The 24039-nt window shown below is 44.9% G+C and overlaps 10 protein-coding genes, 3 long non-coding RNA genes and 2 other non-coding genes across 18 annotated transcripts in view; 10 read left to right on the forward strand and 5 right to left on the reverse strand.

Moving 5' to 3' along the window:
* Positions 1-481: 481 nt before the first annotated feature.
* On the reverse strand, positions 482-1788 carry LOC9633392. 3 transcript variants are annotated; one of them, XM_024665490.1, is made up of 6 exons: positions 1462-1788; positions 1317-1410; positions 1068-1189; positions 873-1013; positions 713-811; positions 482-645 (listed from the first exon to the last, which is right to left on the reverse strand). In XM_024665490.1, exons 1-6 carry the CDS (start codon positions 1771-1773, stop codon positions 598-600), a joined length of 816 nt encoding a protein of 271 aa, XP_024521258.1. In that variant the 5' UTR covers positions 1774-1788; the 3' UTR covers positions 482-597. The 3 variants fall into 3 exon arrangements, with proteins under 3 accessions (XP_024521258.1, XP_002991722.1, XP_024521259.1); XM_002991676.2 differs by having other exon boundaries at positions 713-814; XM_024665491.1 differs by lacking the exons at positions 482-645; positions 713-811 and having other exon boundaries at positions 879-990; positions 1068-1410.
* A 31-nt stretch (positions 1789-1819) lies between these two features.
* On the reverse strand, positions 1820-1891 carry TRNAW-CCA. Its single transcript has one exon. It is a non-coding gene; the product is annotated as a tRNA-Trp (tRNA).
* Positions 1892-3247: 1356 nt separating this feature from the next.
* LOC112342882 lies at positions 3248-3741 on the forward strand. Its single transcript, XR_002991101.1, has 2 exons — positions 3248-3289; positions 3368-3741. It is a non-coding gene; the product is annotated as an uncharacterized LOC112342882 (long non-coding RNA).
* Positions 3742-3782: 41 nt separating this feature from the next.
* On the forward strand, positions 3783-4319 carry LOC112340489 (alcohol dehydrogenase-like). Its single transcript, XM_024665448.1, has 3 exons — positions 3783-3917; positions 4017-4152; positions 4279-4319. Exons 1-3 carry the CDS (start codon positions 3783-3785, stop codon positions 4317-4319), a joined length of 312 nt encoding a protein of 103 aa, XP_024521216.1.
* On the forward strand, positions 4241-4960 carry LOC9633393 (probable alcohol dehydrogenase AdhA). 2 transcript variants are annotated; one of them, XM_024665477.1, is made up of 2 exons: positions 4241-4451; positions 4492-4960. In XM_024665477.1, exons 1-2 carry the CDS (start codon positions 4389-4391, stop codon positions 4930-4932), a joined length of 504 nt encoding a protein of 167 aa, XP_024521245.1. In that variant the 5' UTR covers positions 4241-4388; the 3' UTR covers positions 4933-4960. The 2 variants fall into 2 exon arrangements, with proteins under 2 accessions (XP_024521245.1, XP_024521246.1); XM_024665478.1 differs by having other exon boundaries at positions 4507-4960.
* On the forward strand, positions 4949-5020 carry TRNAP-AGG. The gene has a single exon. It is a non-coding gene; the product is annotated as a tRNA-Pro (tRNA).
* Positions 5021-5025: 5 nt separating this feature from the next.
* On the reverse strand, positions 5026-6091 carry LOC9632888 (warthog protein 4). Its single transcript, XM_002991677.2, has 4 exons — positions 5934-6091; positions 5804-5871; positions 5536-5752; positions 5026-5481 (listed from the first exon to the last, which is right to left on the reverse strand). The coding sequence occupies exons 1-4, from the start codon at positions 6034-6036 to the stop codon at positions 5144-5146; spliced, it is 726 nt and encodes a 241-aa protein (XP_002991723.1). The 5' UTR covers positions 6037-6091; the 3' UTR covers positions 5026-5143.
* Positions 6092-7063: 972 nt separating this feature from the next.
* LOC112342877 (ABC transporter G family member 39-like) lies at positions 7064-8883 on the forward strand. Its single transcript, XM_024665449.1, has 8 exons — positions 7064-7201; positions 7264-7340; positions 7397-7450; positions 7512-7602; positions 7659-7960; positions 8012-8272; positions 8325-8641; positions 8694-8883. The coding sequence occupies exons 2-8, from the start codon at positions 7335-7337 to the stop codon at positions 8881-8883; spliced, it is 1221 nt and encodes a 406-aa protein (XP_024521217.1). The 5' UTR covers positions 7064-7201; positions 7264-7334.
* A 69-nt stretch (positions 8884-8952) lies between these two features.
* Positions 8953-11953, forward strand: LOC9633394 (ABC transporter G family member 40). Its single transcript, XM_024665450.1, has 12 exons — positions 8953-9009; positions 9059-9221; positions 9280-9342; positions 9409-9503; positions 9557-9892; positions 9951-10241; positions 10308-10391; positions 10451-10584; positions 10631-10858; positions 10908-11079; positions 11138-11389; positions 11660-11953. Exons 1-12 carry the CDS (start codon positions 8953-8955, stop codon positions 11930-11932), a joined length of 2148 nt encoding a protein of 715 aa, XP_024521218.1. The 3' UTR covers positions 11933-11953.
* A 35-nt stretch (positions 11954-11988) lies between these two features.
* Positions 11989-13173, reverse strand: LOC9632889 (50S ribosomal protein L20). The gene is made up of 3 exons (XM_002991678.2): positions 12642-13173; positions 12180-12320; positions 11989-12121 (listed from the first exon to the last, which is right to left on the reverse strand). Exons 1-3 carry the CDS (start codon positions 13074-13076, stop codon positions 12107-12109), a joined length of 591 nt encoding a protein of 196 aa, XP_002991724.2. The 5' UTR covers positions 13077-13173; the 3' UTR covers positions 11989-12106.
* A 27-nt stretch (positions 13174-13200) lies between these two features.
* On the reverse strand, positions 13201-14359 carry LOC112342878. Its single transcript, XM_024665451.1, has 3 exons — positions 13705-14359; positions 13288-13439; positions 13201-13233 (listed from the first exon to the last, which is right to left on the reverse strand). The coding sequence occupies exons 1-3, from the start codon at positions 14357-14359 to the stop codon at positions 13201-13203; spliced, it is 840 nt and encodes a 279-aa protein (XP_024521219.1).
* A 763-nt stretch (positions 14360-15122) lies between these two features.
* LOC112342880 lies at positions 15123-15606 on the forward strand. Its single transcript, XR_002991099.1, has 4 exons — positions 15123-15164; positions 15215-15321; positions 15372-15511; positions 15568-15606. It is a non-coding gene; the product is annotated as an uncharacterized LOC112342880 (long non-coding RNA).
* On the forward strand, positions 15607-15939 carry LOC112342881. Its single transcript, XR_002991100.1, has 2 exons — positions 15607-15644; positions 15713-15939. It is a non-coding gene; the product is annotated as an uncharacterized LOC112342881 (long non-coding RNA).
* A 703-nt stretch (positions 15940-16642) lies between these two features.
* LOC9633395 lies at positions 16643-19424 on the forward strand. Its single transcript, XM_024665452.1, has 5 exons — positions 16643-16823; positions 16879-17028; positions 17087-17230; positions 17284-19269; positions 19332-19424. Exons 1-5 carry the CDS (start codon positions 16643-16645, stop codon positions 19412-19414), a joined length of 2544 nt encoding a protein of 847 aa, XP_024521220.1. The 3' UTR covers positions 19415-19424.
* A 221-nt stretch (positions 19425-19645) lies between these two features.
* Positions 19646-24039, forward strand: part of LOC112342879 — a 6300-nt gene continuing 1906 nt past the window's right edge. The window contains exon 1 of the mRNA XM_024665453.1: positions 19646-19789. Within this exon, the coding sequence (XP_024521221.1) occupies positions 19646-19789 (144 nt within the window). The remainder of the gene's footprint in view (positions 19790-24039) is intronic.

The raw sequence follows: 24039 nt of genomic DNA on the forward strand, positions 1-24039 counted from the left end.
ATCCTTGTGGCCGAATGCATACACATCGGAGAAAGCATTCTTGCCCAGCAACCTGCACAATTTGTGCATATTTATTAAAGTCCAAAGTCTAGCAAATATTTACTTTGTCCCCAACACTGAGCTCCTTCATGAACTTAAATTCCCCTGTATACAGCTGAACAGTTGCATCTACTGTGATAGTTTGGAAGTTAGATGGAGAAATATTTCTTGGAAGTCCCACCTGGGAAGCATCCAGTGTTATTCTGATTATTAGTTGCCACTGCAATACTTGCAGCAAGGGCAATAAAAGAGAAAAGGAAGAGGATAGCTCTGGCTTGAGCCATTTAGAACGAAACATCACAAACTAAAATTGAAGTTTGCAATAACACTGTAAAACAGGTGTTAAAACAGTAGCAAAAAAAGCATATGATAGACACGAAATTTCAAACAGGACGTATCATTGAAAATATGCTCTATCATATTGAACAAATAGTTGGCTGGCTAAACAAGAAGAAATCAGTTTTAACTTTTCATTTACTTACATGAACATAACATTGCGCCACGGATCCAATTTGTTCTATACACATAACATGGATTCCAAATCCTCGTACGTTTCGTTCAACGCTTTGGTGATTGCTGTTGAGCTTCAACGAGAACTTCTATTCTCTGGAAAACATGAAAAAGATAGCACAAGAACATGTGATATCAGAAGAAAACTTGCATGCAAATTAACCTTGAGAGAGTTTCTTATGTCCTCAAGCTTCTCGAAGAGCTTCTCGCTGCTGTTGTCACTGTAGCTATAGCCAGCTTCTTCTTTGAGAGGCAAATAGCCCATCTACAGAAAAAGAAGGAAAAAGAGTATGCATGAATTTTTTATACGCAAGTATACTAACCTGCCAGGAAGACAATCCAGTGCCTTGGCCCCAAGTCCAAGCACTCGATTTGCTCAAGGAAGGCTGGACAGGAAGGTCTTCCACGTCGTGATCATTGAGACGAGGCAGAGGCTTCAAACTGGAAGCAACCATCAGCACAACCTGAAAGAATGTTTGGTTTTGCTTCTTCGTTTTTTCCTAGAAGATAGTCCTTACTTTTCGGAAGAGCGTAGGATTTGCCAGTCCTTGAATCTGCACGTCGTCGCTCGGAGAAGGCTTGGATCTCCCGGCAATTTCGATCCTTAGAGATGAAAGGTTGAAAGCCGATTGCATGCATCCTGCGAAGAAAGTGAACGGGAATCACACTGTCTAAACCACGCACCGAGAACTTAGTTTGAAAGGTTTGAAAAATCCAACAAGCCGGAAGCTCTATCCTAGAATGAAAGTAAAGAAGAAAAACGAAACCTTGCTCGATGACAACGTCAGTCACGAGAGGTAGCATCAGGCATTTTTCCGTTCGATTCACTCCAAAACATGGAAACCAAGCTGGTCTCGAGACCTTAGAAACAAGCAAATGAAATTCAAGCTTATAAGTCGTAAGAAATAATACCTTGTAGACAATCGCATTGTCGGTCACATAGAGCTTTCGTGATCTAAAATCGCTCCTCATGATGGATCTCCTCACGGGTAAGTAGAGAAGCATAAAAATTCCCGCTCCCCAAGCGAGAACTAGCAGCAGCGAGATCAAGCACCATTGGACAGAGTCGTAGTTCACAAATCGGTCCTCCATCTCCTCGAATGAAGCCTTGTAAATGATCCTCCCGACCTGCGCGCTCTCCTCGTCGCCGTCCTGTACGGGATCATCGAGGAGCCGCGCCTCGCCCTGGATTTCCTCCTGGAGCAGCCTGTCGAGCGTCCCCATTCTCTCCAGATTCCAAAAACCCTAATAAGCATAGATAAATTTCCACTGAACCCATCGTGATTCGAACACGCAACCTTCTGATCTGGAGTCAGACGCGCTACCATTGCGCCACGGATCCATTTTACTTTACTTTTAAATGTAAAGAATATTCTCTTTTTAATTGAAAGCCCTAAAAATTACTATTCTGATCTGTAAACACAAATTAGAAGGCCTTTTGTCAGTGAAGGAGAGGCAACCTGGATAGAACACCAAGTCGGAAAAGAACGCTTTGCCAGTTTTCAGAATGTCTTCCACAGTCCGTGTGATCATATCCTTGCAATGGATCACAGGTTTACAGGCTCCCTGCCATCGGAACAAGTCCCTCAAGAAAGAAATATCATCGTCAGTGGAGTTCCCACCAAAGGACTCCCGAACTGTTAACCACAGGTGGAAATCAAGTGCGTCCAAGTTACGTGGATTGCTGTGGTCTACGAGCGCCTACAAGAAGAAGAAGATTAGAGGGTATCTAAGAAATAGGAAACCACAATGAGCCAAGTGTTTCACACACCTCTAACAAGCCGGAGTGGAAATCGATGATTCGCAAGTTAACATGGGCTCTAGAAGAAGGGAAATGCTGTCCAGATGGTGGAGGTGAAGGCCTGTAATTGTGGGCATGAGCTTGAAGAGGCTCACCAATTTATCGAGCTCCCAGTATCCAGCAATTTCCAAACTCTAGAGCTTGTCACATTTCCTGTTGAGCTTAAAGCAGGTGTTGATCTTCAGGACTTCCAGGCTCTCCGATTTGAAACTGAGGCAGAGGTCAACCTTGAGGATAGTCAACTGGGTGTCTAGGAAAATTTCGAAAATGGATCCCTGCCATATCCCCATTATCCTCCCCAACAAGAGGCTGCCACTTGACACCGTGAACCTGGACAGATGCTCAAGACCATGGACGCTGAGATCCTCAAGCAGCGGGCAAGCTGCGAGGAGCTCCTCGAGCACATTCTCGTGGATTGAAGAGCCGCAGGCGCCGGAGAGGCGATTCATTCACGCAACCTTCTGATCTGGAGTCAGACGCGCTACCATTGCGCCACGAATCCATTTTACTTGAACATATCCAAAACCAATATGGACGTGGTGATCCGAAATGAGCTCCGCGATTACCAGGAGGAGGAGGATTATCATGACTTGCCTCTGGAGCTGTGCTAAAATCTGCAAGAGAAAGACCATGCCTCGTGTGGTTTTCGAGCGAGGGGTGGTATACTGGCTCGCCACGAGTACCGTATCAGTGCTTGATGCTCCACGCTATTGGGCTTTTTCTACATTTATTATTACATCCCAGCTTAATTAATAACTTAGAATATATTCAAAGGGAAGTGGCAGTGCTTACATGGCTTTTGTATCTTTCCACTTCTGTCTGCATCCGTCCGACTGTGTTCTTTCTCGTTTTCTGACAGGCACTTCTTGACTAACACACTCCCATTCGACTACAGCTTATTCTTATTCTTGTTATGGAGACGGTGCAACACCTGATAAGGTAATGCATCCATCTGGAAGTGAGTTGGAGATGCAAATGTAAGATTCCCCTAAACCCCAAAATGGGCTTTTCTGGCAGCTCTCGATCGTTTCAAACTAGCTGCACACACTGATTTCTACAGGGTGCTTTGAGGCTCACCAGCACCACATTTTCAAGCAATTCAGCAAAGCAATTTTATTCTTGTCTACGCCTTCACAGATGGGCTTTCTTGGTAGCAAACTCCACAATTGTGCACCCTGTAGAATCCCAGCTCCTCTTGCTCACTTTACTTTGCAGCCACTCAAAACCCTTGAGAAATCTACTCCTTTGGTCTCAAGAAGGAGACACTGGTTATAGATTGCAATTGAGGGTTTCCTCTGAGCAGCAAACACCCCCACGAAGAGCAGCAAGCGCTGCCAAATCATTGCCACATAGGTGGAGAGGACGATCTAATTTGAATATTCTTCTTTTAACTGGGTGAATTTCAACGAAGAACCCTAAATATTTTCCCACTATGATGCGAGCTATGGTGTTTGAAGCTCCTGGAAGCGCTCTCAAGCTCACGGAGCTCCAGATTCCAGAGTCTCGCGACGGCCAGGTCCGCGTCAAGGTCTCGGCGTGCGCTGTTTGCCGCACGGATCTTCATGTGGTATGCGCCAGGCTTTGATTTCCTTCCAAGAATCGCCGCGCAGGGGAGCCCAATCTTCCGATAATCCCTGGTCACGAAATCGTGGGACTGGTGGATAAGATCGGGCGAGGCGTGGATTCCTTGCTGTTTTCAATTGGAGCTAGAGTGGGAATTCCTTGGCCGGGAAGAACTTGCGGGAGCTGCAGCTACTGTGTGGATGGAGCTGAGAATTTGTGTGACGAGCCAGGCTTCACAGGTGAGAAAGCTTTCAAGTTCTTTATTCTTCGTTTCCAGTTCTTCTTTGCATGGAAAAAGATTCTTTCTTGCAGGCTATAGCCTAGACGATCGATGGTGGCTATGCCGAGTACGCTGTTGCGAACAGTGCCTACTGCTTCTCCCTTCCGGAGAATTACCCGGACGTGAAAGCCTCTCTCCACTCCTTCGCGCCGATCTCATCGGCTATCGATCGCTCAGGATGGATTCACGCCTGGAATGCGCAAACCCCGCAAGTTTGGAATCTATGGATTTGGAGCTGCTGCTCACATCGCTGCTCAGGTACACCGAGCTCTTCCACCTCTCTCGAATCGTACAAAAGCTTTGGATCTTCCAGGTGTTGAGACACGAAGGCCATGAAGTGTATGGTTTCACTCGACCGGGTGACGTAGAGGCGCAAGCTTTTGCTCGAAAAGTTGGAGCCACTTGGTCGGGCGATTCCACCGCGTCGCCGCCACAACTCTTGGACGCCGCCATCATCTTTGCTTCGGTGGGATCGCTGGTACCGCTCGCTCTGGCAGCCATTCGCAAGGGCGGGGTGGTGGTTTGCGGCGGGATTTACAGTCTCCATACGCGGCGAACTGGGGCGAGAGGAGAGCGGTGTCGGTCGAATCTCACACGCTTGGATGCCAACGAGTTCTTGCGAGTGGCTTCGAGCATGGAGATCAAAATGGAGACAGTGGAGTTTAGATTGGAGGAAGCCCTGCGAGCTTTGAGAGAAGGGAAGCTCAATGGAGCAGCAGTTCTTGGTCCAGGGATCTAGGTGAAAGTAACAAGTTGGGCATTTGGTCTAGTGGTATGATTCTCGCTTAGGGTGCGAGAGGTCCCGAGTTCAATTCTCGGAATGCCCCAGCTATGTGGTTTCATGTTTTTGCTTTAATTCAAATTAAATTCTAGTGGATCATTTAGCCAGTTCTTTACGGCTTTAAGTTGACATGATCTTTCTTATTCTTTGTTATTTGCCTTTGGGATGTTTAGGCCTTGGAGGCCAGCACAAGTCCGGCGCCGGCGATTCCAACCGTGAGAGCAATGCTTCCTCCATACTTGGTTCCAAACTCAGCAACGTTGGCGATGGAATCGATGGCGCCATAGCCCTTTGCATAGATCTCCTTGCCGACGATGTTGTAGATGGCACGAACTGGAGCAAGCAAGGCCTGGTATGCGTATGGGAGGTACTCGGTTGCGCCGACGGCATCAAAGATGGAGTCCAGGAACCACTCGCTGTGAGCTGAAGCTAGAACGTTGTTAACCATGATGTTGCCGGAGAGAGTGAGTGGGTTGTAGAGACCCAGCTTCTCAACCTTTGAGATTTCTGTGGAATGTAAACAAGTGTCAAAAAAGTAAAATGATATCATGAAATTTGTACCCGTGATTTGAGATGATTCCCACAGAGAATCTCCAACCTTGAGATCCTCAGCTCTCTTGTACACGAGCTTTCCATTGACATCAACAGGAACAAAGTGGCCTGCAGTGAGTTCCAACATGTTTGCGCCACTGTGCACTTGCACAAACTCCGAAATGGCATCGGCATCCTTGTGGCCGAATGCGTACACATCAGAGAAAAGATTCTTGCCCACTGCAACCTGAGAAACACACCTCACCAATTTCTAGAAGCTGCAATGAGGTCAATTCACCTTGTCTCCAACACTGAGCTCCCTCATGAACTTAAATTCCCCAGTGTACATCTGCACAGTTGCATCCCCTGTGATAGTTTGGAATTTAAATAGCTATCATGTGGAGAAATATTTCTTGAGAAAGTCCTACCTGGGAAGCATCCAGTGTTATTCTGATTATTGGTTGCCACTGCAATGCTTGCAGCAAGGGCAATGAAAGAGTAAAAGAAGAGTAGAGCCTTGGCTTGAGCCATTAGAGCTATACTTCTAAAATTTATCTAATAAGCTAGAGAACCCTTGAGATGTTTTGTTACCGCTTCACAGCAGAGGTTTCTCTTATAGCACCAAGCAAAGCATATGACATGCAGTTTCTTTGTGCACCAACTTTTCAAAGAATTCCCGAGAAGTTAGTTGGCAACAAACTCTGGTACTTAGGATAGAGATTAAGCTCTCGACTGTATCAATATACACACATGCTTTCTGGAGGACGAATTATTGAGAAAACAAAATCGTCCTTATCGATCTGTCTTGGAAAAACACAACAATTGCGTAGATTCCACTGAGAGCATCCATGATTCTTCTCCCACTCACCCTGTAAATTGACCAAATAGCAAAAAATGGAATCGCATTACCCCGTTGCTGCCCCACCGCGAGATGCCACGAGCATTTTAAATATATATACGTAAATCCATTCTCCAGGGAGCGAGCAAGGAAGATGGAGGCCACGAACCTTAGTAGCAGCAAGGGCGACGATCACGAGGGATTCCTCCTCAAGCTTCGATCGAGGCTAGAAAAGTAAGAACGAGTAAAAAAAGAAGGAAAACGATAGAGAAAAGCTGACGATACCTTGTTTTCTACCACAGCGTCGGAGTTGAGCTCCCAGAGGTTGAGGTGAGGTTCCATGGCTTGGAGCTCAGCGTCGATGTTTACACCAGGAGCAGCCGAGCGATCTCCAGCATTGCAAACTCTTTCGTCAACACCGTCCAGGTTGGTCTCTTCTTCAAGTTGATGGCCTGTTTTTGACAAGCTTTCTAGAGCTTCCTGAGCTTGCTCCATGTCCTGCCATCGAACAAGCAATCGATTAACATCCTACACAGCGTCGATGGTGTTGTCAGACCTTCCAGGTTGATAACGAGAGGAGTTCTTCTCTCTTTCTTTACTGTTTCATCTCATGCTTGGTTCCAAGGCTGACGCTGCTGCTTGGTCCACCCGCATCTGGCAAGACAAGCTTACTCTTAGCGCTCGCCAATAAGATCCAATGCAAGGGAGAGGTGACTTACAATGGATGCACTCACGACGAATTCGCCCTCCGGAAAGAGATCGCGTACATCAGCCAGCAAGACTTGCATCTATCCGAGCTTACAGTTCGAGAAACACTGAACTTCGCAGTGCGATGCCAAGGCGCCGGTCACCAAGGAGGTAAGAAAACTTTCCTCGAGGAATCTTGGCCTTGATACGACTCTCTGCTTGCACACAAACAGAGATTTTTAAAGAAGTCGAGAAAAGAGAAAAGGCAGCAGGAATCATACCCGATCCAGACGTTGAAGCTTTCATGAGAGTGAGATTTCCTTTCTCGAGGAGTCGTTTATGTTAACGAAATCTCTTGTGGACCAGGCTGCTGCTGGTGACGATGCAAAGCCCAGCATCATGTCCGAATACATGATCCAGGTTTGTTCTGTCCATTATAACGCTTCCAAGGTTCTCAAACTCGAGCGAGATATGGAATCAGGTTCTTGGCATGGACACTTGCGCCGATACAATCGTAGGCAATGCTCTTCAGCGAGGAATATCTGGAGGACAGAAAAGAAGACTCACAGCAGGTCAGCATCACCAATATCCAAAAACTTTAATATTAACCATGAACAATCACTTACAGGAGAAGTGCTGGCTGGTCCCGCAAGAATTTTGTTCATGGATGAGATTTCTACGGGACTGGACAGCTCCACCACGTACCGAATTATCAGTTTCCTGCAGCAAACCGTGAAAGCTTTGAGCAAAACGATGCTGATCTCGCTGCTGCAACCACCCCCAGAGGTTTTCGAGCTGTTTGACGATCTTATACTTCTTGCGGAAGGACATGTAGTATACCATGGAACTCGAGAAGGTGTTCTACAGTTTCTTGAGGCCCAAGGCTTCAAATGTCCTGCAAGAAAAGGAGTAGCAGATTATTTACAAGAGGTCAGTAGTATACAACACATTCATGTTCCTCTAAAGTCTTGGGAAATGCAGGTAGTGTCAAGAAAAGATCAAAAAGGTTATTGGTGCGGTGATAAAGAAGCTTACCGGTTTGTATCGGGAAAAGATTTTGCTGCTGCTTTTCAACGATACCGGGCTGATGAATTCACGCTCAAGGACTTGAAGAAAGTTTATCCTGCAGGGAAAAAGCAACCAAGGATGAGTTCTTGGAAGCTGTTTCAGGCCTGCTGCTCAAGAGAAATCATACTGATAAAACGTAATCTCTACGTTCATGTGACTAGCAACGTAATTCAGGTGAGACTCACCTTTTTAATAAAAAAGAAACCAACACCATTATTTTTTAAAGGGCTCGATTATAGCGGTGATTGTCTCGACCATATTCCTGCGAACAACAATGCATCATGAGACCGTCCAAGATGCAAACAAATTTATGGGTGTTCTGTTCTACATGATCATGAATATCATGTACCGTGGATTACCTGAGATGACACTCACAATCACGAGACTTCAAGCCTTTTACAAGCAACGAGATTCGCAGTTTTATCCCGCTTGGTCTTGGGCATTGCCAACGATATTTTTCAGGATCCCGATGAGTTTCATGGACGTGGCAATCTGGACCTGCATTACATACTGGGGAGTTGGGTTTGCTCCCGAGTTTACCAGGTAAGTCAGTTTCCTATGGTCCTAAAGTGCCGGATAAAGAGACTACTCACAGATTTTTCAAGCACTTTGTGCTACTGTTCTTGGTGAACCAAGCTTCGTTCGCCATGTTTCGGTGCATTGGAGCCATCGCTCGAAGTCCAACAATTACGAGTACGTTCGGTTTCTTCTTCTTCATAACGACGGTGGCAAATGGAGGCTATTTGAAATCAAGAGGTACTTCCTGCAAGAAAACTAAAGGTTAGTATTTAAGAAACGACTCTCCAGAAAACATCCAACCATGGTGGCTATGGAGCTACTGGACATCTCCGTACATGTATGGCCAGAACGCTTTAGCTGTCAATGAGTTCTATGCGCAACGGTGGAGCAAGGTACGAAAGCACCAATCTACAATGGATAATTGTCTGAAAACACATGCAGCCAACATTTGGAACTGGAACTTCACACACAGTTGGGGAGGTTTTGCTAAAGACCCGAGGAATGTTTCCAAATCCAGAATGGTACTGGATTGGACTCGCAGGACTGGTTATCTCGATACTGGTGTTCAATGCACTCTACGTTCTAGCACTTACATACCTTAACCGTAAGTGATAGACGGACAAGTTATTGGTGGCGAGAAAACTTACCAGGTCTTGTGACAGCTCTGAGAAAACCTTGCACCGCAATTTACAGCAACAGTAGCGAGGCAACTGCAAGAAAAAAAGGTGAGTTGGTGACTTCAGCACAAAGGACATGAAAGCACAAAAAATACACTTACAACTTTTTTGCAGCTGAGGATATCGAAGATGGAGGTGTTGGAGAAGTTCTCCTACCTTCCTTGCCGTTGTCACTGGCTTTCCGGAACATCGTTTACGAAGTTGACTTGGTAAAGTTTTTCGTCTCGTCTCCTAGAGTGTATTCCTGACACTGATGCTCCAGGATAAGAAAAGCCATCCCAAGAGTGATACCAAGAGATTGCAGCTGCTACACAATGTAAGTGGAGCTCTCCGGCCAGGAGTTCTAACGGCACTCATCGGCGTGACTGGCGCTGGGAAGACTACACTGTTCGATGTTCTCGCCGGAAGAAAGACCGTGGGGTACGTCCGAGGAGAACTCAGCGTCTCTGGATACCCGAAAAACCACAAAACCTTCGCAAGAGTTTCTGGTTACTGTGAACAGGTTGACATCCATTCGCCTCATGTGACAGTCTACGAGTCGCTCGTCTTCTCTGCGTGGTTGCGTCTCCCACAAGACGTGAATCACGAAACCGTGCTGGTCCGTATGGGCTTTGTTTCATTCCCTTCCAGAGTTGACGATCTAAACTTTTGAGCAGAGGTTCGTCGAAGAAGTAATGGAGCTTGTGGAGCTTGACAGCATACGAAATGTCTCAGTAGGAGTTCCCGGTGTGTCTGGCCTCTCGACCGAGCAACGCAAGCGCCTGACGATTGCTGTAGAGCTCGTTGCAAATCCATCTATCCTGTTTATCGACGAACCAACCTCGGGTCTGGATGCTCGAGCGGCGGCCATAGTTATGAGAGCCATACGAAACACTGTCAACTCGAGCCGGACTGTTATCTGCACGATTCATCAACCGAGCATCGACATCTTTGAATCTTTCGACGAGGTACTTGCTTGTGATGCATTTAGGACCCCATCGCCAACTTCCTCTTCCTTCTTCGTTTCGGTGTAGCTCTTCCTCATGAAACGTGGAGGACAACTCATTTATGCCGGACCTCTTGGCAAAGAATCCTGTCACTTGATAGAGTACTTCGAGGTAGTATTCCGTTCTCTTTCTTGTCGCTGATAATCTTTTTTGTCTCCTACGTAAACCAGGCCATTCCCGGGATTCCAAAGATAAAGGACGGCCAGAATCCAGCAACCTGGGTGATGGAAGCTACCACTCAGTCGAGGGAAGAACTTCTCGGAATAAACTTAGTCGAGATCTACGAGAACTCACCACTCTACGGGTAAGCTTTCCCCCCCTTCGCCAGATTTCTTAACGCTTTCTTCCAGGAGAAACCAGAACCTCATAAGAGCGATCAGTGTCCCAGCTCCACAATCCCAAGACTTGCACTTCCGGACTACATACTCCAAGCCATTCCTGGAGCAGTTCTACACCTGTTTGTGGAAGCAGCACCGTTCATACTGGCGAAATCCAATCTACTTCTACTCCCGGATGTTCTATGGAGTCGTCGTTGGCTTTCTACTCGGAACTATGTTCTGGAACTCTGGAAAGGAGCTGTAAGCCACACCACCTTTTCTGCTCAGACTTACCAGACTTTCCTCGCAGAAAAACCGAGCAGGACATCTTCAACTTGCTCGGGGCCATGTACACTTCCACAATCTACGTTGGCATCTCGGACTCTATCAGCGTCCAGCCGCAAGTCATCATGGAGCGAGAAGTTTTCTACCGAGAAGTAGCCGCTGGAATGTATTCTCCACACGCCTTTGCTCTCTCACAGGTATAAAAAAACTCCATCCGACCATTCCCTGGATCTAAAATTCGAACTTCCACTCCAGGTGATCATCGAAGTCCCCTATATACTCCTCCAAGCAGCATCCCAGAGCCTCCTGGTCTATCTCCTCGTCGGCCTCCAATGGACACCAGCAAAGTTCTTCTACTTCGTGTTCTTCATCTTTGGTTCCTGCCTAAACTACACGCTGTTTGGAATGCTTGGTGTAGCCATGACGTCCAATTTCCAAATGGCCGTGCTCACGCAAGGAGCTCTCGTCCCCTGGAACATCTTCTCCGGCATTATCATCCCTCTGGCTGTAAGTTGATCGATCGCGAGCTATCTATCCGATCCAGTTCCATCTTCTCCCTGTGACTATCCATCTATCCATCTCTAGTTCCATCTTCTTGGAGCTCCATCCCTGTGACTATCCAAAGATCTAGTTCCATCTTCTTAGAGTTCCATCCCTGTGACTATCCATCTATCCATCTCTAGTTCCAGTTCCATCCCTGTGACTATCAATCTATCCATCTCTAGTTCCATCTTCTTAGAGTTCCATCCCTGTGACTAAATCCTTTCCACTTTCCAGAAAATCCCACCGTGGTGGCGATGGTGTAGCTGGCTGTGCCCCCCAACTTGGACGCTCTATGGCCTCCTAGCTTCGCAGCTGGGAGATGTGGAGACGCCGATCGAAGTTCCTGGACAGAGCAAATCATCCAGTGTGAAGAATTTCATTCGCGACTACTATGGATACCAGGAGGAAGGCCTGCGATTCGTGGTATTCATGCACATCGTCTTCCCGGCCGTGTTTGCGCTAGTATTCACAGTGCTGATCACATACGCGAAATTCCAGAAGAAATAGATCGCTCCCAAGAACCCTAAAAAAACCTAGCCGTTGGGTTAATCTCAGCCGTCGACTGTCCGGAAGTTTTGATTTTGATTCTTCGTAAGTTTACACGAGATTTTCTCTCAAACGTTTTGCTTTGAGGTTCAATCGTTCCCTCGTAGAGATCATTGGGAGGCAAAAGAATATAGTTCATATCATTGGGGACTGCGAGCAACAAGATGGATCGTCAGAAGAAAAGAAAGAAAGGCATAAGTAGACTTACCTTAAGCGGAGGAAGAGCGGAGACTGAGTCTGCCAGGCTCTTGAAAGAATCCGGATCCAAGATCGCCATGTTTGCCAGTAGCTTGCGATTGAGCTCCACTTTCTGGCGATTGAGCCCGTGCATGAATTCGCTATACCCAAGCTATCCAGAAAGAAAGACAAAAGAGTCAGTCAGCTTGGCCCAAATTCTGACGAGAAGAAAATGTGGAGGAAAAAAAGAGAACTTGTGAAGAAGAACTGTGAAGAATGTGGAGAAGAAATAGAGCTTTGATAAGAAGAAAAAGAAACTGTGAAAAATGTGAAGAACAAATAAAGCATTGATAAGAAGAAGAAGAAGAAACCGTGAAGAATGTGGAGAACACAGAGAACTTTGATAAGAAGAAGAAATTGTGAAGAAGAGAAGACGTGGAGAAGAAATAGAACTAAGAAGAAGAAGAATGTTGAGGAAGAACGCCATTCTTACCCCGTGGAGTCGAGCAGCAGCCCCAATTCTCGTGATCCACAGCTTGTGGAAATCTCTCTTCTTCCTCCGCCTATCGCGATACGAGTGCTCCAGGGCCTTGGCGACCCGATCTCGCGCAATCCTGTGCACCTTCTTGCCCCTAAATCCCTTGGCCAGCTCCAGCACCAGCGCCTTGTTCCTCACGACCTTGCCCCTGCCAGGGTATGGCCCCAGCTCCTTCTTGCTCCTCTCCAGGATCTTGCGCGCCTCCTCCTTGTCGCTGCTGCTCCGCCACGCGCTGCCCGTCTTGCTGCGCGAGCATCGGATGATCGCCGCGCCCCTGCCGCCGCGACTCGCCGCGCCTACCCTGGCGCTGGATTTGACCTGATGCCGCTGGCACAGCGATGCCGCGCCATTGCCGAATGTAAAGAACGATCGCGAAGAGGAGAGCAGCATTCTCGCCCTAGAGAAACCTATCCTATTTGCTCCTGACAATAAGATTTAACGATATTCTCTTCTTTAAGAACTTTACGAAATCATCTCCAATGCTCGTTCCGTGAACTCCGGAGGAACACGAAATCTATGGGATGATCCAAGTTGCGCCTGTACTTGTCTGGAATGCAAACTAAGGACCAAAGCTAGGAAACGAAGAAAAGCATAACATTACCAGTTGTTTAGCGGGCCGCGCGTAAAAAAGACGCTCGCACTTCTTGGCGGCAAGCTGCACACTTGCGTCCCTCATGTAGTGATGGAGTTGCTCGCGAGAGAGAGCCACTCCGAGAGCGTTGAGCTTCGGCAGGCATTCGTCCAGCTCGTCCTCTATGACATCAAAAAAAGAGAGAGAAGATCGTCAAAATAAATCACAAGTTCAAGCGAAGAAAAGGTTCTTAGAAAAGAGAAGATCAAAATAAATCGCAAACAGAGAAAAGTCCTAGAATGTGTAACATCACAAGCAAATCAAGATCGCAAGCATACAAGTCCACACTTCACACTGCCGAGTGAAGAGAAAAACCCGGGGAAAAACCAAAGCGTGTACAAGCTCAAGAAAAAAAGAAGAAAGCAAGAATCTTGAGAGTGAGCATACCAGTGAGGGGAATTCTTGCCAAAGAAGCCATTCGATATTTCAGCGTGAGCGGATCCTCTACAGCTTGCCGGATGATCTTGTTCCTCCTCGCGAGAAGAACCGGGAGCTGGAGGTTGAATGCCACGGAAGTGGCCAACGCCGGAAAGTAGAGGACTAGCGGAAGATCGAAGAAATCCACGGCATCGTACACGTATCCTGCGAAGTAGTCGGCAACCACGCACCTGATCGCCCCAGATTTCGCGCCCAATCGCGAAACCAGATCGGAGAAGCTGCGACTGAGATCGAGGATGCGCTGTGGGGATTTCAAGATGTCGGCACCCCGCTGCGCTGTCAGGGACTCGAATCGCAGCCGGCCTTGATCGCTAACACCGGCGTGAAGCTCTGGCGAGGGAGTGACCACGGTGATGAGAAATCCGTGGCAAAGGAGGCGCTTTGCCAGATGGAAGAGAGACCAGAAGTGAGAGGCACCACCGTGCGCGCAAAGAAGCAGCAATGGCGACGAATCGTCGAGCTCCATCGCCATCGCTAAAACCCGTTCTTGGACGCGATGAGCTGACGCATCGGGACGATGTGAATGCAGGAAGCTGGGAGTCTCAAGAAACGCCGAGTAGGAGACGAGCAAATGAAAGTCGGACCTCGACTCCACCAAGTACATGCCCTGTCTGCGTCTGGAATCGTTGCAGGGAGTCTCTGTGAGTGGATCATCCATGACTATCAGAGTCTTCGATTACTTTGTCCTCTCGCCCTTCTATGATCGCTCTTGCTCCAATGAGCAGCGCTCTGTCCATCCCCTCGACATGACCCAGCTCTTGTAAGAATCAAGCTCCTTGTTCTTCCTTCGCAAGAGATTTCTCTTCGTTTTGTGCTGTGGCAGGAAGATGACTGGAGTGGAGTAGGAGCCCAATCTCTTTGTCCTCCGCAAGCAAAAGTGCGAGAGTGGCCATATCTATCAACCACGCTGCTCTACAGCGTTGTTTGCAACAGAGTGGTAAGTCGCAAGGCCTTTTCTTCTGCTGCTTCTGATGGTCCGCCCGTTTGATCTCTAGGCCCGAGCTGTGCATCACATCTCCACTGCCTTCTCCCAAAGGGTTTGTTGCTTTTCGTCTTTCGTCCTTGTCCCTGACTATGCTCTGATGTAGACGATGAGAATGAACATGAGAGCGATCCCACTGGCCGTGTCGATCTCAAGGAAGTCCTCCGGATCGATCAGATACTGGGAAATGTTCTTCGCAAGGTGAGCCTTTCGTCTCTTTTTCCTGTTCATGTCTTGGTCTTGTTCTTTCCAGTTCAGCTTCCTCCTCCTCATGAAGAAGTTTGCGAAAGAACTTTCTCATATTTGGACTGCTAATGTGTTTCAGCTTAAAATGGCTTTGGAGTATCTTCAACCAGCTTTTGGAGGTGTCATAGTGGATGTGAGCTGACCGAGAGATGGCCATTGGACGTTAGAACACGAACTTCCTGTAAGCTTCTGCGCTATATGTACTCACTAGCAAACTTCTGGTTCAAACAGGTTGGAAGACACAAGTACATGTGATTGATAACGAGCTATGCATTCACAATCCTCACGTTCCTATAACGAACCCAGACAGAAAATGCAACTACAAGAATTATATTGAGGTATGCTATGATTCTCTGATCATCCAAACTAAAGTGTGTATGTTTTCCAGGGGACGAGTGTGGCATTTACCTTGGAAGGAGTTTTGACAATACCCTGACAAGTACTGTTAGACTCCTTCCAGGTAAGAATAAAGAGGAGGTTGTCAAGCAGCTGCGCTATTATTCAAGGCTCCTGGTCACGGCACTTCCAGTAAGTAATTTTGTATAGTGTTTCTTGCATGTTCATTCTTAACTCGTTTATTCAAGGTTTATGTAATCCAAGAGTATGCACGACTTAGCATGACCTCTCTCCCTGGAAGTTCCTTCTCTTACGCTGGCTCACTGTAAGTATCACTGTTACGTTTTCTCTTGAGATATGCAAGCTCTTTACACTTGGTGTTTGTTTTTTCAGTGCTCTGGCCGCGATGGGATTTGGAACTCTAGTTTTGTTTGTTTATCAAAACTATGGTTTTTCCTCAGCTTGATGACCACACCGGGCCGCAGTGTCACTGGGATGGAGCTAAGCGAGCAGGCAGGCAGGATCCACTTACATTGTCCAAAGGAGGTGAAGCCATTCAAGAGGCTTCACTCTCGTCAAGTGTCAACTCAATGGTAAGCTTCGAGATATTTTTCCATTCATTCGTTTGCTAAGTGACGATCATCACAGGTGGAGCCTTGACTGCGAGAACGTTTCATCAATGTGGATGCTCGTGCTGCCACCGCCCACCCAGCACCACACTGGCCCGCCCCCGGCCGCGCCGCTCTGCCGCCACCGCCACCGCCACCGCCGCCCCGCTGCCCTGCCACCGCGCCCGAAACTAACTCGAAAATTCTGGCAACTGCAGTTCTTGTCTCGAAAATTCATCTTAGCATAAGTAGTTTCGCTAAATAATGGCCCATGAGAGTGTGAGGGTGTTCGAGACTCGAGAGTGTACAAATTTGCAGCAGGGGAAAAAATCCAAGGATGAAGAAATGTCATGCAAAATCAGAAAACATTCTTCTGCCATAGCCGCATGTTGACGAGCGCCAAAGGGAAAAAGGTGTGTGAGGTAATGCAAAATGCTGAAACAGCACAGCAACAATAGTCTACTTCGAGCAGTAAGTGTCAGAGTCAAAAGATTTATTGTGACTTTTTACCAAAATGTAACTCCTCTTTTTTTCTTCTTACTTCTTTTGGTTGGGCTTAAACTTTACATGGCTTTTCATGTTGTGCAGGGCCATGTGGACTCAGAGGAAAGCTGATACTAGATGGACGAAAATTTTAATGATGAAACGAGTAAATTGAAATCACTATATTTTGACAGACCCCATATATACGCCTGGGAAAAAGGTGTAGGGTTTAATGGAGAGCGTCTGCGATGACGGCGAGGAGCGCTTGCGGGATCTTTGCGGGCCTGACTATGAGCGCCTTCAGCGGCAAGGCTATTCGGCCTCCAGGTTGTGGACGGCCGATGTAGATGAGGTTTTCGCCTTGTTTCCAGGAAATCCTCATCTCGCATGCCGGATATATAAGTTGTTCAACTGTAAGTTCTTTCGCTGTTTCTTTAGGCTACTGTTCTTTTTGCATTTCCTGTGCAGTAGAGGCTCGCAGCAGCAAGATCATGGACCTAGTGGCAAAGAAAGAAACACGAGACCCCAAGCTGCTACAGTGGATAAAGGAGAGGTTGGAGTATGTTTCGTACGAGTGGCTGCGTCAATGTGAAAGGCTCCTCATGCAGAAGCCGATAGGTGAAAGTTCTGTGTTTTCGTCTGGTGCTCGAGTATTCTCTTGCTTGTGCCTGTGCAGAGAACACTAGGCCTGATCGTGATCGTTTGTGGCACGAGATTAATACGAAAGTGGCGATGAAATCGTTACGGAGGGAGTACGTTGGGGAGGCCCATAAGATATTGTACAAGGAGCTGTGTAAGTTGAGGAACGAATGCTCAAAGAGTAAGTCTTGAATTCTTCTGTTATTGTGGCTTATAGCACTGGCTATTGTGTAGACGAGCACTACAGCTGCTATACCTCCATAGTACAGGGTTCTGGCACGGGGAAAACACGCGGGGTGATGCAGATGTCGCGCCTGGGAGTGTATATTTGCTATTGCAGCACGGCGGCAGCAAACAGTAGCGCCTGTCCTCCTCGAACTGGGGAGCTTGCCAACCAGCTCAGCCGAACGAACAGTGAGTTGGAGATGGCGCTATACTTCAAAGCATGGCTTTTTGTCCTCCATGAGACGGTGAAGGGTGAGAAGATGAGCTCAGTGCAGTGGATGGATTCACAGATGGATTCGTCCAGTATTGCGGAGGCCGTGCACAAGAAATGGCTTGAATTGATCAACAGCAGAGCTGTAGAGGAAATTAGTGAGTCACCGGATGACAGGAACGAGAATCTACTCCAACGAGAGTTTGAAAACTTGAAGGATGTACTGCCGGAAGAGGGGGAGGTGCAGGTGCTTTTTGTTTTTGATGAAGGTCGTGGTCTCTTACCGAATGGGGAAAGCACCTTCGGTATGGCACAATCGCCGTTTTACCAGATGAGGCGAGTGGCGAGAGCTTTCTTCACACACAAGAAATACTTTGCAGTTGTCATTGATACGATGGGGAGTATCAGTAATCTGCAGCACGAGGACCAGTCGAGGAAAGCTAATATCCTGGGACGGCACGAGGACCAGTCGAGGAAAGCTAATATCCTGGGTTTGCGGCTTTTAAGGCCTATTCATCAGGTGGTGAATATGGACCTTGTTCCTCGGACTACGGATTTGTCTCCAGCTCAGTTGTTCAGGTATGGAAGGCCCCTATGGAGTAGCCGCCTTGACAGCAATCCAAATGTGTGGAGCCTCCTCGATCTTGCGGAAGCCAAGCTGGTTGGGGTGCTGCACGGGGACTTTCAGGGGCAAGCTGTGGACGTCTGTGGTTCTACCGGAAGGGTACAGATGGCTGAGAGCCAGGCGTTGGCCTTGCTTTCAGCATCAGCGGGCCTGGAGATATGCCCGCGGAGTGCGCAAAGCCAGCTTCTTGTCGCTTCTCACATGAGTATCCTTACGTTCATCTCCCTCGATCGTACGAGAGTGCATATCAGTCAGCCCGTGGAGCCCGTTGTGAGTGAAGCGGCCGCTAGGATTCTCAACCGCAAGAGTGGCGAGCCTCTAGAAGTTGCTCTAGGGCTGTTCCTGAACGGCTGCTACAATGGCTATGTGGATGCTGGACATCGGGGGGAATTCATAGTGAAGCTCATCTTGCTGCAAGCTTGTTGGAGCTTGTACAAGGGTGACTACTACCTACGCCGCATTCCTCTCCGGGATTATATCGGACGATTGCTGGGCTGGGAGGAGGCACAGGTTGACGAGGCATGCAGCGGCCTGGATGAATCCGCTGCCGTCTTTTTTAACAGTTTTATGCTGGTTAAGCAGGGGCAGTTGACACCCGAGATCTTGGCAGCTGCGTTCATGAGAGGCTGTGCAATCATGTACAAAGCCAACAATAACGTCCGAGGTTATGACATTGTTATTCCGGTCTGGACTTCCTTGGGGATGACTGCGCTGCTCGTTTCGGTCAAAAACAGTAGAAAGTGTGGGTGGCTCAACAAAGCTTCTACGACTGTGTTGAGGCCGAGGCTCATGCAAGTCTCAGGAATCGAAATCAAAGTGGTGACGGTCCTCATCAATGTCCAAGAACCAAACCTTAAAGAGCCAGTGCCACCAAAGTTATGGAAGAAGGATGAGATGCATAAGTCTTACTTGCAGGGTGACGAAGCTTATGGCAAGAAAACGGAGCCTGTTGCGCACATAACAGTTTATGGTCTCGAACGCAACTTTCGTTTCCTTGGTGCTAAGACGAAGAGACTTCTAGCTGAACTTTCAATTGCGGTGCCGGATACGGAGGTGGAGGCTGGAAAGCAATCAGAGGAAGCGAAATCATGGCTCCATCTGCTGCTTCCTGACATGTATAAGCTTCCAATTCCAAACGTCTCTGACATTAAGGAGCTTGGTAAGACACATTCGTGATACGCTATTCCCATGATATCATAATGTGACATTTCAAGTTTACAGGTGATCCGCGACAGAAGCGCCCAATAGATGCCACAGAGAAGTTTGCGGACGATTTGCAACAGAAACGCCCAAAAGTTGCCTGAGAGAAGCAAGATCGTGGCCAGGTCGTTTAGAATACTACCTATGATTCGGGTTATGTTGCAATGGTTTTGCATAGATATAGGATTATTAAAAGCTTTTATTTTATTTTAGAAAATCAATTTAGCTTTTGGCTATGCAAATCACATGAGAAACAACACTCAACCATGAAGCTCTCCTTCTCACCAAGATCCCTAACACCACGATTTACACATAAATTTGAAATAGAAAGCAAAATGCATCCTGGAGCTCACCCTGAGAAAAACAAAATGTCAATGAAGGAGAAAATGATGGAGCTTGTAACTGTCATGACACAAGGCTTGCAAAGATGCAAAGCAATCATGGCCATAATAACCCTTGCGAAGGCTATGGCCATAGTTGTGAGGCTTCACCGTGAATTGTGAATTGTAATTGATTTGTATCTAGGGTTTGACTAACTTAAAATATCTTTAAAAGCCCTTTAGATCCATATATATAACTTATATACTATCTTTGTAACTTGAGTTCCTTTACAAATGAAAATAAAATTGCTGCATGTTGAGTTGCAGCAACGCTTGGTTATTTTGTTTTTAAATATTTTTTATTATGATATATAATTTATTATGATCTGTCTAGTATGCAGGTGCTATTCCTGCTTCTGTATATATTATATCTTTTACCCATATATGATCTATTAGTTTCTTATTATGTGTATTGTCTTTTATTATTTGTATATATCCTTCTTTCTTCATTAGTAATATTGCATATAAATGACTATAAATCAGAAAAAGTAGAACATTTAAAAATAGAAACAATGGTAATGTCATATACATCACTAGAAAAAAATTTTAAAAACAGAAAAAAAATTTACATAGAAAACCTGGAACAAATATATAAATATTCAAAAACAACTACAAAAATATATACAGAAAATAGATAATAAAAAACTAGTAATATAAATTGGTTCAAATAGTTATTGTTGTGCTCTCTCAAAAAATTTTCTTTGGTTGGACTAAAACAATGCAAATGCAAACTCAAGGTTTAGTTAAAAATGAGACCGAAAAGAAAACCATTAAGGACGAAAGATCAAACACGTAAATAATTTTTTCTTCTTGGAGAAATGATTTGCAATAAGGTGTTAACTCATTACTTATATTTACATTATGCAATCAAGAGTCCCTACTTTGATGCATATTAGTTATAGTGGTCTTACAAGTGGTGAGTCAAGGGATGAATAGTGGTGAAGCGTTAAATCATTTTGTCTAAGCTTACTATTGAAGATTTAAGTTGCAATGGTCAATTCTTTTTCAGGGAACCTTGGTATTACTCCTTGAATAGCTTGGTGTTGAATTAGTTTTGAGTTTGGTAAAATAGAGAACGACATGAACTTGTCCGTGTTATGAATAAAAATTAGTGGTGTTGGGTGTTGTAAGTCTCTATCAATGGAGTGTGGTATTTATGTTGCATTTTGTCGAATTGAGTTAACACTTGATACTCACATTAAACCTTTAAAAAAATGACATTAGCATTATTCGTGGTGTTGCTTGATTGATGATTATGATTTTTATATCATATTCATGTGATAATAAGTAATGTGTTTACGAAGTTGCTTGGTTAAATGATGATCAACCCCAAAGTGGTTGATGGTGAAGTTAATCTACTTATATATAGTAACAATGAAGTTGGATTCTTAATGGTGGTCTATTATGCTAAATTTAAGTTAATACCTTGGTTCTTAAAGGGTTTAGCCATTGAGGTGTTAGAAAGGGTTGTAGCATTAATTTGCTATGACTTGTTGGTGAATCTGTTGCACTTGGAGTAGATTGCCGGATGGAAAATGTGTGTAATTGAGGCATTGACATTGCTAGCACTTGTGTTAGTGGAAATGGCATTGTTATTTTGAGTAATGAGGAATTTTCCTTAAATCTTGATTTTCCATGTCCTTTTTTTTATTAGTGTTTTGGCTTTATGTTGGATTTTGAAGGTGGTTAAGAAAGAGTGTTAATGCAATGTAGGTATCCGAAAATATGGTCTTTGTGATTAAGCCTTGGATGTTCATTTTGCATTTTTGCGGATGTTAGTCTTGGATATAAAAAATATGGGTATGATGTTTGAAACTTAAGCATACTATGGGTCTTGAGAATTTGTATTGAGGTGAAACTATGTGAAGTTGTTAGTAGGAGGAAGTTGGTTGAGTCTTGAAAGTTTGCATTCCTGGATTGAGGGTAATTCTTTCTCTAGGATGGAAAATTTTCCATAAATTTTTTTAGGCTTTTCCAATGGTTGATTTGTTGATCACTTTGCTCAAAAACCTTTCCATTTTTGTAAACCAGTACAAACTAGTGAAATGGTTGGTGTTGACTTCGGTTGGCTTAAATTTTAATACAAAGTTTATATGATGCAACTCAAAAAAGATGCTAACTTTTGGGGTTAAAGCAATTGAGTGGGATAAAGTCTGGAGTTGGTGTAGAAAAGTAGCCGTTGCATTTTTTTAAGAAAGGTGACCCTATGAGAGTAGTGAGCTCTCACTGATTTTAACTTAGTTTTGGTAGCCTTGCACTTGGCTGAGGATGATGATATCCAACTTAATTGTTTAAGGTTGAAATGTTAGTACCCATACTATAGCTTTGTCTATGAGGAGGTTGTGTACCAATATGAGTCCATCTCATGGTTTTCACTTTAGTTTCGACTGAGTGTTGATTATGCATTACTAGCCTCTTCAAGGCATGCTCAGAGCTATTGATTAGATGTATTGGTGAGCTTATTGCAGTTGAGTTGGATTCAAATAGTCATTTAGTTTATGTTTGTCCATGAACTTTTATCTCGTACCTGGGGTATTACATTTATGTTGGGCAAGTATATAACTCGATGACATAAGTTTAATGTTTGGGTCTTATGAAAGGTAAATTGACGAGTGATTATTAGTTGCTTTGTGACTAGTGATTACTTGTAGACTTTGTCAAAGGATTATTAATACTTGCTTTGTTAGATGATAATTTAGCAATAATAGACTTGCTTACTGGATGGTGTTGCGGAGGATTGTGTCGTTAGACTTATATGGTTTTTCCATATTAGTATGTTGACTCTACCTCTGTCGATATCATTTGGTTATATTTAGTCTGTGGTATTTGATTTCATTAAGTCTTGGATGTGGTGATTCACTTCTTGATGATGCATTATCTGTAGCTAAGTATTGTTGAAGAACTGGTCTCAGATACTAAGTATAGTATCTTTGACTTTAGTTAGTTTGGTTGCTAGAAAGCTTTGAGTGGCTATTCACTTTTGCTTTCTTCTAACTTTGTTTTGGTGTTGATGGCATTGAAGTGGTGCCTTATCGTTGACATTGTTGATGTTGAGATTTGAGTGAAGTGAAATATCTCTCCATAAGATTGATATTAAATTTCATTAGTTTCGATGCAAATAATGTTGATACTTAGGTTGTAGCTTTGTGTTATTGGTATCCATGCATTTACTAGTTAGTAATTGTATTGATGTTCAAATGAACTAAATGGCAAGTTGAGTTAGTTGTGTTTTAGATGAGATTGCTTAGTAGGGGTTGAGCTTTGGCTTTTCCTTGAAAGTGATTAGTCATGGACTATACTAGCATTACAAAGGAAGAGTTAGTGATCGATATTAAAATGTTTAAATCCTTTTTTGAATTTGAGTTGGGGATATATCAATCATTGATAGTTTTTTTTGTGCTTATTATAAAGTGAGTTACATCTTGCTATAGATGGATTCATGGAAGATTGTTTAATGATCACTTGTTAAGTATAGTTTTGTTATACTTAACTTTTGGATTGATACAGATATGCTCTTCATTAGCTTTGGCATTATAAAGTTTAGTTTATGGCATTATAAAGTTTAGCTTATGAATGTGTTAAGGAGGATATTATGGGTTGTCCTATGATTTCTTCTTTATCATTGAAATTAATTTATGTAAGATTCGTGATCATTGTTATGCACAACTTGGCTATAAGTTTTTTCGAGCTTTGGTTCTTTGAGTTTTTTATGCTCATTGTTCCATTTGTTAAAAGTTGTTGGGGAAGTGTCGCAAATGTGACTTCGGGTATCAAAAGTTACTTGTCAGCCAATCCTTATAAAAACTCTTTTTTTATTGCCACAACAGTAAGAGGTCAGTATTGCTGGACCCTTTATCAATGCCTTTTGTGTTAGTGGAGTTAACTAGGCATTTTGAGTGTACTTAGACCGGACGAGCATAAGGACGGAATTCTTACATGCCATTAGCTAAACATACTTAGCCCAGTAAGGAGTTCCTGTATTGTTGTGTCTTGCATTGGCTAATGACAAGAACCCTCGCGTATTGAGACTAGTTATATCGCTACATAATAGCTTACCGTGCTTGCCAAACACCCTCGCTATCATGCCCTTTGTGTTAGTCTCATTCTGGTCCCAAATGCTATTTATGGAAAGTGTCTAGATTTGCTTATTTGGCATATCTACAGAATGTAGAAATTGTTTTGAACATAATGGTATTCATCCCATGTCCAAATTCATAATTTAGAGACATTCCATATTTAGTAAGTTTCGAGTTTGTCCCAAAGACTAACTCCTGGTACTAAGGGAGGCTTAGGGTGAAAGCCTAAAGCGTGTGTTTCTCAGGGGGGGGGGGGGGGGGGGGGGGGGGGGG

This window comes from Selaginella moellendorffii, unplaced genomic scaffold (genome assembly GCF_000143415.4).
Source record: "Selaginella moellendorffii unplaced genomic scaffold, v1.0 SELMOscaffold_122, whole genome shotgun sequence".
In the NCBI taxonomy this organism is placed as follows: Eukaryota; Viridiplantae; Streptophyta; class Lycopodiopsida; order Selaginellales; family Selaginellaceae; genus Selaginella; species Selaginella moellendorffii.